The sequence below is a fragment of the Lactuca sativa genome, chromosome 4 (assembly GCF_002870075.4).
Source record: "Lactuca sativa cultivar Salinas chromosome 4, Lsat_Salinas_v11, whole genome shotgun sequence".
NCBI classification, from domain to species: Eukaryota; Viridiplantae; Streptophyta; class Magnoliopsida; order Asterales; family Asteraceae; genus Lactuca; species Lactuca sativa.
The window spans coordinates 109,369,617-109,382,405 of NC_056626.2; the positions used below are offsets into that span (position 1 = coordinate 109,369,617).

General features: G+C 36.1%; 1 protein-coding gene across 1 annotated transcript; it reads right to left on the minus strand.

Annotated features, from left to right (window-relative positions):
* Nucleotides 1-9,145: 9,145 nt before the first annotated feature.
* On the minus strand, nt 9,146-12,356 carry LOC111899908 (mannan endo-1,4-beta-mannosidase 2). Its single transcript, XM_023895808.3, has 5 exons — nt 11,389-12,356; nt 10,434-10,631; nt 10,197-10,319; nt 9,871-10,082; nt 9,146-9,735 (listed from the first exon to the last, which is right to left on the minus strand). Exons 1-5 carry the CDS (start codon nt 11,758-11,760, stop codon nt 9,339-9,341), a joined length of 1,302 nt encoding a protein of 433 aa, XP_023751576.1. The 5' UTR covers nt 11,761-12,356; the 3' UTR covers nt 9,146-9,338.
* Between the last annotated feature and the right edge of the window lie 433 nt (nt 12,357-12,789).

The window sequence follows — 12,789 nt, forward strand, 5'->3', positions numbered from 1 at the left end:
GAAATTTAATTAATAGATAAATATTCAATCTAGTTATTTGGTTTATTTTAAATTTAAAATTAATGGCTTAATTTTCGAAATTTATATATAAACCCTAAAGGTTTAAAAAGTTTAAAACACACCTTATATATATTATAATTAAAAGTTAAATATTATATATGTATAAGACTATGGTCAGTCAAATCGCTAGTATGCCTCATTCACGAAGCTAGTCTATAAGGGGGTATAAGGAAACCGCCTATAAAATGGTAGTTGAATGGGTGTCACTCTCACCCACCGCTTCCTTGATTAGTGGAGGGTCGTTAGCAGAACGGATTTGATAGGACAACTACATCTCATTAAAAGTATAATGTTATTAAAGAAAGTACTAGACATTATTTTACAAAAATCCCAACTCTAGTTACTTTAGGAAAAATGTGAAAAGTATGCTAATCCATGAAATTGCACATTATGCTTTATTGGTCGTTGGTGAAGCGTGTGTAGATAACTGGCACACTAATAGGCACTAATAAAGAGTAGTAATGGGTATCTTATAATTATCATTTTGATGGAGCGTGTGTGGTTTACCGACACATCAATAGTTAATGATAAAGACAATAAGGTTACTAAGCACATTTGCATGGTTATTCACATCTAGTTTGTGATCATCGGTATCCCAGTCACAAATAGTAGAGCATAATCCGAGATTAAAACATGACATTAAATAGTTTTAATGTATCTCAAAAGAATTAGGAATTTCACTTCGTTTATTTTGTCTAATGATGGAATTGGTGAATCGTTATTCACCTACCTTTATGAGATTTGAACTTGGATCTCGACATCCCATTTCTAAGTTGTAAATCGTCATAGTTGGGTCCTAACCTTGATATGATATCTTTGGGTTATTATATTGAGGTGTCTTGAAATCTAACTAAAACTATCTTTTTTTTTCCAGATGTCTACTCCTGGAAACACTTCTGCTTCATCATCCTCCAGCCACAACTTCTCTTTACTCAACATTTGCTCCAAAGTCGTTATGGATGGCTCTAAATATAACGATTGGATGCGTAAAATCAAGATGGCGCTTAGATTCAAGGACAAAGAGTATGTCCTTGAAAAGGAGCTCAAAGAACTTGATGAGTCCAAAGCCACTCCCGAAGAGTATGCTGCCTACAAGAAGCACTATGATGATGCTACCAAAGTGGCATGCATCATGGTCGCAACCATGTCCCCAGAACTGCAAAGGTACTATGAGGACTACTGGCCTTTTGAGATGAACAAGGACCTTATGGAAAAGTACCATAAGCGAGCTCCTCAAGAAAAGTTTGAAGTAGTCAAGTCACTCATGGCTTGCAAGGTGAAAGAGGGGGAGTTGGTTGTATCTCATGTGCAAAGAATGCAACGCTACATAGAGCGTTTGGTCAAGCTTAACATTCATTTTGATGAGGAATTGGCCATTGACATGGTCTTGAACTCATTGCCTGATTGTTATGGTCAGTTTATCTTAACTTACCATTTGAACAACACTGAGCAGACACTGGCCCAATTGCACAACTTGTTGCAGACTGCTGAAGCAGGGATGAAGGGTAAAAGTATAGCCTCCACTCCTGCAAGTGCTCCTGTTCTAGCTATTGGACAGGGAAAGGGGAAAAAGAGGAAAGGTCCTCCTAAGCAAAACTGGAAGGCAAAGGTCCAAGTCGGGTCATCTAGCAGTGGCCCGAAAGCTAAGCCCAATGCTTCCATTCCCCATGTTTCTGATCCAAAGGAATCCATTTGATTTTATTGCAATCAAAAGGGGCATTGGAAGAGAACCTGCCCACAATATCTGCAGGATATCAAAGATGGAAAAGTGAAGCCATCTTCGACATGTATTTACATTATTTCTTCTAATAACTCATTATCTTCTCGTTCATGGGTCCTTGATACAGGATGTGGTTTTCACATCTGTTCTGATTTGCAGGAGCTAAGGGAAAGTGAGGAGATAGAGCGAGGAAGGATAAACTTGATCATGGGAAACAAGAAGTCTTCACCAGTGACCAAGATCAGAGTTTATCAACTTTTGCTTAGTAATGATGTTAGATTAGATTTATTGAATTGTTGCTATTTGTCTGAGATGACGAGAAACATTATTTCATTTCATGCATTGTTCAGACAAGGTTTTAAATATTCTTTTAATGATTTGAATGGTTCAATTTCGGTTTATAAGAATGGTGTTTTCGTATTTGAAGCTTTACCTTGTGATGGTGTGTATGAAACAGTGACTTGTGTTGATAGCTTAGGAAATAGTGTGTTTAATATTGACTTGTCTAATAGTGTAGACAAGGCATGCTTGTGGAATTGTCGTCTTGGACATATTAACAAGAAACACATAGTCCAACTCCAAAAGGATGGAGTGTTGGAATCATTTGACCTAAAATCAGATGATCTGTGTGAATCTTGTCTTTTGGGAAAGATGACAAAATCACCATTCACAGGGTCTTGTGAAAGAGGTGAAGGTCTGTTGGATCTCATACACACAGATGTGTGTGGGCCCTTCAGATCAACCACAAGAGATGCTAATCGATTTTATGTGACTTTCACTGATGATTATAGTAGATATGGTTATGTATACTTAATCAAACATAAGTCAGAAACCTTTGAAAAGTTCAAAGAGTTTAAACATGAGGTCGAAAATCAATTAGGCAGGAAAATAAAGGTACTTAGATCTGATAGAGGCGGAGAGTATCTTAGCATTGAGTTCAACGACTATCTAAAGGAATGTGGGATAGTCTCACAATTGACTCCTCCCAGGACACCACAGTTAAATGGTGTGGCCGAGAGGCGTAATCGAACCTTGTTAGACATGGTTCATTCTATGATGAGTCGTGCTCCACTTCCAATTCATTTCTGGGGCTATGCCTTAGAAACAGCCGCCCACATCCTAAATCTTGTCCCAACAAAGAAGGTTGCCAAAATACCTCACGAAATGTGGACAGGGAAAGTTCCCTCGTTATCACATATTAAAGTCTGGGGTTGTGAAGCTTTCGTAAGACGAGAGACTTACGACAAGCTAGCAGCAAGAAGTGAGAAATGTGTTTTCATTGGTTACCCAAAACAGTCTTTTGGATATTTGTTCTACAGACCTAGTGAGAACGTGGTGCTTGTAGCATGAAGAGGAGTCTTTCTAGAAAGAGAGCTCATGTTCAAAGAGGACAGTGGGAGTACCATTGACCTTGAAGAGATTCAAGAGTCAACTAATGAAGGAACCTTAGATGACACTAGCACTTAACCAGAGGAAACAGTTCCTGTTGAACCAGTTGATAAATCATTACCTCTTCGTAGATCCAATAGGGTGAGTGTGCCACCTGAGTTGTATGGTTTTCGTATTACTTCAGATGGTGACACATTCATTAGTGATAGGACATTGGTGAATTTAGATGAACCAGTCTCTTATAAGGAAGCAATGACAGGCCCAGAGGCTTCCAAGTGGAAAGAGGCAATGGACAGCAAGATAAAATCCATGTATGACAACCAAGTTTGGAACTTGGTTGATAATGCACCAGGTCGTAAGACAGTTGGGTGCAAATGGATCTTTAAGAAGAAGACAGACATGGATGGTAATGTACACACATTCAAGGCTAGACTGGTTACGAAAGGTTTCACACAAACCCCAGGGGTTGACTATGATGAAACATTCTCGCCAGTAGCCAAGATTAAATCTATCAGGATAATGCTCGCCGTAGTTGCCTTTCATGACTATGAAATCTGGCAGATGGATGTCAAGACTGCTTTCCTTAATGGGAAGCTGGCTGAGGATGTTTACATGAATTAGCCAAAGGGTTTTGTTGATGCAAAGTTTCCTAATAGAGTGTGTAAGCTTGAGAAATCCATTTATGGATTAAAACAAGCATCTCGCAACTGGAATCTTTGCTTCCATGAGAAAGTCAAAGAGTTTGGTTTCTCTAGGAGTGAAGATGAGTTTTGTGTGTATATCAAGGCTAGTGGGAGTATAGTAACTTTTCTGGTGTTATATGTCGATGACATATTACTCATTGGTAACGACATTCTAACCTTGAACGAAGTTAAGTCTTGGCTTGGAAAGTGTTTTGCCATGAAAGACCTTGGAGAAGCTGCCTATATTCTTGGGATTAGGATATTGAGAGATAGAAAGAAGAGACTAATTGGACTTAGTCAGAGCACATACTTGGATAAGGTACTAAAGAGTTTTAGTATGGAAAATTCCAAGAAGGGAGAGCTACCTATCCAGAGCAACACAAAATTGAGTAAGACTCAATGCCCTAGTACAGACGAGGAAATAGCTGACATGATTCGTGTACCTTATGCTTCCGCTATCGGATCGATCATGTACGCTATGACATGTATTCGCCCTGATGTGGCATTTGCTTTGAGCATGGTCAGTCGCTATCAGGGAAACCCGGGTAGAGCTCATTAGATAGCAGTAAAAAATATACTCAAGTATTTGCGGAGGACAAAGGACTGGGTCCTTGTACTTGGTGGCAATGATACTTTGAGAGTAGATGGTTACAGTGATGCCAGCTTTCAAACGGATAGAGATAACTTTCGTTCTCAATCTGGCTGGGTATTTCTACTGAATGGCGGAGCAGTTACTTGGAAAAGTTCCAAGCAAGATACGGTGGCTGATTCTACTTGTGAGTCAGAGTACATAGCAGCGAGTGAAGCGTCTAAAGAAGTAGCTTGGTTAAGGAACTTCATTGGGGATCTCGGAGTTGTTCCAACCATCCAGGAGCCTGTGGAACTGTTCTGCGATAATGAGGGAGCGGTTGCCTTAACTAAGGAACCCAGAGACCATGGTAAAACCAGACATATTGACAGAAAGTACCATTTCATCAGGCATAGAGTAGAAGAAGGCCATCTTGTTGTAAAGAGGGTATCATCTGAAGATAACCTAGCAGACCCCCTCACAAAGAGTCTGAGTAGGGCTACGCATATTCATCATGCTCGAAGCATAGGGCTGAAAGATGATATTAGTTTTAGTGGTTAGATTAGTCTAGTTCAGAAACTTGTTACAAAGTAAATGTAATTGGCTTTTGGTGATTAAATAATAAATTATTATTTATGAGTTTACTACCTTTTGTCAATTGTTTATTATTGTGTTTCATATTTTGCATGTTTTACTTCCCGAATAATATGATTGTTCAAACTCCACAGTCGCTCGTACTTTTGGAAGTAAGTAGTGAATTAAGACTGTCATGAATTGGATTGCATATTGTCTAAGGATAGACATAGCAATAGAATTGTTGCAGTGTTCATGAGTACTCAGAGAGTGAGATTTGAGTATTGGATAAACCCACGCTCAGAGTATTACTTCATGGAATTCATCACAAGTAATATTGAGACGATAATATCTATGATCTTGAAACAGAGATATATGAGTTGTAATTTGCAAGTCGGCTATACATTGGTGATACGAAAACGCATCAGTAACTTGGTGTTATAAAACATATTGTCATGTATGGTTTGATGAGTAAAAGATACAAGCATATGAGTCAATGTTTATTCGTTCCTTTTTCCCTAACAGGAAAAGCGATGTTTGTGGGCCCCTCGATGATTTGGTGTTGACTTTTGTGTTGGGCCCAACCAGGACTAAATTGATGTGTTCGATTAGAAGTCCTATATCATCACAAATCAGAAATCGGGAAACATAGATTCTCGACAAAGAGATTGATTGTATTCCATGTCTTATGTCTAGGGATATCTAGTAGAACGAAGGGTCATGTGATCACTTATCTTAGGACACGTAACTAACTGGGTCAGAGTTCGGCAGCAGCTTTTGGAAGCTACAATTTGCTGGTCAAATTTAGAAGTCATACTAGCAATTATAGTTACAGACTTATCCAAGTGGGAGACTGTTGGATTAGATGTCTAAGCCCATAACTATAATTGGTATGTACTTGAATTGATAGCAGCACAGTCCTTTTGGGTTGCCTAAGATTAATAAATTAATATAAATGATTTATTAATATGTTAAAAGATTAATATATTGATTAAAAATCATAATGTTAGCCAGAAATTAATCAGAATTAATTTTGGGGTTAAAAGTATTAATTATAAAGTACAGGGACTAGTTTGCAATTATCTAATAGTTGAGTGGAAGGCTCCAGAACTTCCTTGGAAGGGGGTGGACGAAATCTATATGGGAAACCCTAATAATTTCGTCCATGGGGGCTTGGATAAGGCCCTTGGGTTTGCTTAGGCCCTAAGCAAGGAGCATTAGGGTTTTTCCCTAAACCCTAGATCCATCAGCTATATAAGGAGCCTCCTTGTTCACATTTTGGGCACTCCTTCTCTTGAAGAAACCCTAGGCCGAGAATTTCATACTCCCCCCCCCCCTCTCTCTCTCTCCTTCTAATTTCCTTCTTGCTAGTTCTTGGGTGTGATTCCATTAGAGGCATTACATTTGTGGTGTTAAGCTTCCAAGAAGATCAAGATCAAGATTAAGAGGATTATCAATTGTTTACTATAACAATTGAAAGGTATGTAACTCTTAAACCCTAGTTTGTTAATTTCGAAATTAGCCTCTCTCCTCCAGGGTTCTTGTTTTTTCAATTCAAAGTTATATGTTCAATAGTTAAAACATAGATCCAAAGTAGGTTGCATGTGAACTTAGGAATTGTTTTCTAGTTTATTTGTTTTACCTAAAACCCATCAATTTTATCATAGAATGTGTGGAGAATGGAGAAATAACTATGACTCATATATGTGGAAAGGAGCAGATCTGCTCACAAACCATTAGCAAGTGTTAAACATGAAGAGATACGAAATCTGATTGGAGTAAAGAAAATTGTAAACTCTGAATTAAGGGGGGAAATGTTAAAATAATTTAGAGTCTTTGATTATTATGCACGTTTTATTTGAAGTAGAATAATTCAAGGCCATGTGAGTGCTTGCTCCTGGTCTTTAGCTAACAATAGAAGTAATTTTTATTTTCATGCAAGTAGTGTGTTACATAGCTTGGCATATTGTACGAGGTGTGTATCTTTTCCTCGTTTAGTTTATGAATAAACAAGGACAATTTTGCCTACTATGTACTTTGCTTTTCTATCCACTGCTCCTTTTATCCATAAGAAAAGTCTCTATCCCCTGTGAGAAATCTAAAAAAGTGGTTGTTATGCTACTCGAAAGGAACCTCAGACGTTTTTATACTTCTAGAGGGAAAAAGGTCGTCCTTGAATGCTTTGCGATGTTGACTTGGGGCATTTGTACGAGTTATATGTTTACAATTAGAGGAACATCAATAAGTTGGATGCCAAGACTACAGAAGAGTGTTTCTCTTTCAGCCACCGAAGCTAAGTACATGGCTATAGCAAAAGCTGGCAAGGAGCTTATCTGGTTGAAGGACTTCCTTTCGAAGTTGGGCTTGGATTAAGAACATTGTGTCCTACATTGTGATAATCATAGCATGGTTCACCTAGCAAAAAATCTAGTGTTTCATGGAAGAATGAAACACATCAAGATGATGTATCATTTTATCCGAGAATTGATAAGTGATGGTACCTTAAACTTGAATAAGATCCTCAGTACAAATAATTCAACAAATATGTTTAACAAGACCATAATAATCGAGATGTTGAAGTTATAGTACATTGTTTGGATGTCAGTAAAGGTTGGATCAACCTCCTAGCGGGAGATTGTTGGGATGTGAGTTTGATCTAAGACGAAGATAAATTTGTTACGACTTCAAAGAATAGGGTTGCAGTTCATAGAACATAGGTTGCTTGTTCAAAGAACAAGAGGTTGCATGTAGTAGAAGAGTGAGGAAAATTTTTGGTAGAAGCGAATTCTTTGTTCATTTAGTTTCTTGGAGACCAAGTTTTATTATACACACCGATCTATATTGTTGATGTCATAGACCCATAAGTTCAGTCCAGAAGAACTAAGTCAACGACACTATAAATAATCTAATTTATTGTAACCTAAGGTATACGTGAAGTTTATCAATAAAATATCTCTCTAGTTTTACAATAGACGAAGCATGGCTAGTTTAATCAAGTGAACTTAAATTCTTGTGTTATTGTTTAATCTTTACATCTTATTATCGTGTTTTTTTATTATTGCTTATTGTATTTTTTTGGATTTAAATCAAATATAGTTCAATACATATTGATGGAAGGCAAACGGGCAACAAGTTGCGCCGCTAGCCATTTCTGGATGGCAAAACTAATTTTTTAAAAACATTTGTGGATCTAAGGGATATAACATTAGAATGCATGACCCGTTGGACTCTGTTGAGGAGCTCCACCGCCTCTGGCGCGAAAAATCCAAATGTATCAAATGCAAAATGTACAAACACATGTTGATTTTCTATACATGCATTCTCGTGTTTTGCTACTTTGCACGCAACGACTTTCAAAGTGGCATGTCCTGCTGTGAAACCCCTGCTCCTCAAACCGACGAAATGAGATACCCTAGTAAGATCCACACAAGCATGCTTCCCTCCTATCGTGTTTTGTATTTGTCAAGTTGCTTTTTAATCCCAACACTTTATACATGTAGATTTGAAGCTATGACTAACTTACAAAAAGTTTGAATCCACATCCTACAAACGCATTACGAGATACGAGGCAAAGTTCATATATGTGGTTCAATTATATGACCAACAACTTACGAAAAAGAAAAAAAAAAATCAAACCCACATCTTGCGACAAAAGCTCATTAATGTGGATTCAAACCTATTACCAACAAGTTACAGAAAAAGCTTAAAACCCACATTTTGAAAATGCATTACCACCAATAAATAAAGCCCATACTTGTGGTTCGATCGTGGGACCACAACTGGGTTTGTGCTAAAATACCGAAACCAAATTAAAATCATAATCAGAAAAGCAATTCATTCTAAGATTTGACGAGATGGTTTCCTATTTTCTAAATAAAACCAAAATTTTATCACATGTTCACTTTTTGTTTACCAATTAAAAACCAACCCATACCATACCTTAATATAATGTCATTTTTATACCAAATATAAGTTCTTCATTTGACCATTTATATAGTATCTTTCTAGTTTCCGCTCATTGTAAATTTAAATGGATAACATATTTTTTTGTTATTCTATATTACAAAATTCACCAACTTACAAAAACAGGTTTGAACCCATATCATGCAAAAAACCCTTTACAACTTAAATATTGTATTTCAACCTAGGAGATGAATCACATAACGTTCACAATTTGCATTTCATAAAACTAACTATATATAAAACATGGGAACAACATGGCTTACACAAAAAACCAAACACCATCATCATCCCCTATAATCAACCAAAACCTCAAACCCCCACAAAACAAATCAAATTATTTAGATCAAGAAGACAATAAATAATCAAAACCCCTTGTTCATCACTAATGACTACAAAGTTGTTTCAAGTTTTGAGACTCAATCCTCCCATGAACTTTTGCCAACTCACACGTATGTTTTGTTATAATCTCATAAGTTGAAGCTCTCTTCCATGGCACTATTCCAAAATCATCATTATAATCCTCCATTCCTTCCACAAAGTATTGCCATGCAAAAGATCCTCCACCTGCCCCCTTTTTCTTTGCAGATTCATAAATGACATCATATACAGTTTTGTAGAATTGGTCTCTTTGTGAAGGGTTAAAGCCTTTGTTTAAATCTGATAAACCAAATTCTGTAAACATCACGGGTTTCTTCAACACTTTGTCCCCATCTTCAATGTGGGAACGCATCCATTTGGCAACAAATTTTAGTTTTCCTTCAAGACTCTTCTTTTTAAACCTATGGAAATAAAAATAACAAAACTAGTTCAATTTTAACCTTTTCTATAACTTATGATTTCAAAATCCAGTGCCAAATGAACAACATGATACGAAAATTCAGGAAATAAATATACTAAAGATGATGAAAAGTTACCAATGGTCAGGATATATATGAACAGAGGCAAAATCAATGGTGGAGGGTGCAGAATTACGAATAAAATCAGCTCCAAGATCAGCAGCCCAAAATTCTGGATTGACTGAATCTTTCTTTGGGCTTTTTGGGCCATAAAACCCTTCAAGCCCAATAGTCAACATATGTTTTCTGTCGATTGATTTTATAAATGACGACATTTCTTCTATCCAGTCCTGCATTTATTTTCCACACATTTGGAATGTAATTACAGTTAGGGTTTATTATTTTTCACTGCTATAATAAGGTGGGTTTTTATTTTTTATTTTTTTTAAAGTAAATTAAATTACTTGTAGGGTGTCACCAGAAGCATCAGTGATGCAACGAGGCTCATTAATTAACTCCCACCCAAAGATAGTGGGATCATCCCTGTACACAACTCCTGTGATGGAGTTCTTCCTTGTCAATATGGTCTGCAATAAAAATAAAACAATTTAATTTATGAAACAGTTACATTTAATTTATAATTTTCCTATTATAGCATTTCATAGTATAAAGGATTTTAGTAGTAAGTAGGGTATTATTACCTTGACATAATTCTTAAAATAAAGGCGAATTGATGGATCAAAGAAGAAGGAATCATTAGAGGCACTCAAACCAACACCTTCATCCCATGCCCATTTCACATACTGAGTCTTGCCACCATATGCTTGGAGGTTATTAACCAGGCTAAACAAAAGCCGAATTCCAACTTGTCTTGATTCTGCAATCACATAATCCAATGCCTGCAATAATCCCCATTTTTTCCAATCGATTAAGTGATAAACATTAAAAAAAAACATTTATAATGGAAAATTTATATACGAAATAATCCAATAAAAGGAGGGGAAGTATTGCGTCTTTTGGTCCTAAAATGAAATGGTGTTTTTCATGTTTTGTATAAAAATCAATTGGTTTATTAAATATGGTTAAGCAATTTTGGACAAAAGTATCAAGTAAACTGTTCTTCTTTTCCCTTTTACATTTCCACAAATTTCCGACAATCTGTGTAATATTCTTTATGGTAGTTTTAGCAAGTAGGATAATACGAAGCATGGATCTTTAGCATCAAATTTGAATTGTATCAACCAATTAGAAATGAGAAAACCCAAAAGGGACCAAGTAAGTATAAGAAAATATAAAAAACATAGACAAAGAAAGCATAGACAAATTGCACACGTTACCACCTACGCCATAAATTTAATCTTTATAATCAAATCGTATCAAGAATGCCACTATGAATGAATGAAAAAAAAAACTTCCAGATAAAAACATAAATATTTATGCACAAAACAACAAGTTTTTACCTTGAATACGACACTATGAATGAAAAATACAAAATTATATCCAAAACAACACCTTGAATAAGACACTATAAATGAAAAATACAAGTTCCCAAGAAGAAATAAAAAATTATACACAAGAGAACAAGTTTTTACCTTGAATACGACATTATGAATGAAACGTATATGAGAATTTATGTACAAAAGAACAAGGTTTTACCTTGAATACCCTCTCATCAAATTGTCCAGGAGCAATCTGAAGGGCATTATAGTCACCATCGTTAAAAGCCCAAGTTCTACACACTGTCAACCCCATTTTAGCTGCAGCTTGAAGCATTTCTCTGATTCTTGGACGGCTATAATCATGAACAGCATGATCCATAAACCAATACGAATTCCAACCATTGATGTAGAAAAGTTTACCATCGACGATGAAATTAGTCCCATTCCTCTCCACAAAACTCAATTTGGGGTCAGTTTTGTAATTTACAGATAAGAAATCCCCAAAAGATAGGTAAAGAAAAACAAGACAAGATGCAAATCCAAGTATTGGATAAAGCAAATTATGGCTACCCATTATTGATTTAACCATAAATACAAAGATTTAGAAAGGGTTTTCTTGAAAAAGATTTGATCTTTCTGAAATCAAATAATCCACGCAGATGACCCAGAATAGATTTTTAATTGGATCTTCAGGTTTTTGAGCTTTTCCCCAAAATCTGTGGAACCCCAGATGTAAAACAAGGTATTTTAGCACACCCAGATCCCGTTTTCAAGATTCTACTCAAAACTTAACGAGAAAGAGAAACTGAAGTCCAATAGAACCTAAATCAAAGGAGATGCATCACAAGAACACACTGTTGAGAGTGCATTACGCGTCTATTCTCTGTGTGTGTGTGTGTGTGTGTGAGAGAGAGAGAGAGAGAGAGAGAGAGAGAGAGAGAGAGAGAGAGAGTAGGTGAAATTTAATGGAGTGTTGTCCAGAACAAGACTTTAAACGATGAAAATGGACGTAGGGTATGAAAAAAAAAAAGGCAAATAACAGAGGAAAAACACACCTAACAATGTAACATGTATCGACTGCAGATTTTGTCGAAAGAAAGAGAATCAGTGAGAAAATTTTAATTAAAGGTGGAAGGAGGGGATGGTGGTGTGTGGTGGTGGTCTTTTTGACATCGGTTTTAAGAAGTGATCGGATCTGAAGTCTTGTTTATCCAGCAACTTTTTTGGCTTTTTGTAAGACAATTTGTGTGATTAGAGGGTGATTGCTTGGTTTTTACGGGGCAAAAGTGTTTTTTTAAATAAATTTTTTGTAAAAGAATTTTTGTAAAAATTGTTTTTTAAAATGTGTTTGGATTAGCTTTGAAGGGAAAAAGTCAAAAATTAAAGTATTTGGTTTTAACTTTTATATGTAAAATGACTAAAAAGGACATGGTTTAACTTTTAGATGGGGTTATAAATGTAATTTAATGTTTTAGCTGGTGGAAAGTTAGGAAAAATCACGATTCCCGTGATTTTTCAAAAAGTTCGAATTTCCTCTATAGCAAAAGTTGATTAAAAAGTGTATCATTTTACCCAAACATTTTTTGGACTTTTTTTGAAAGATAAAATCAAAAGTAAG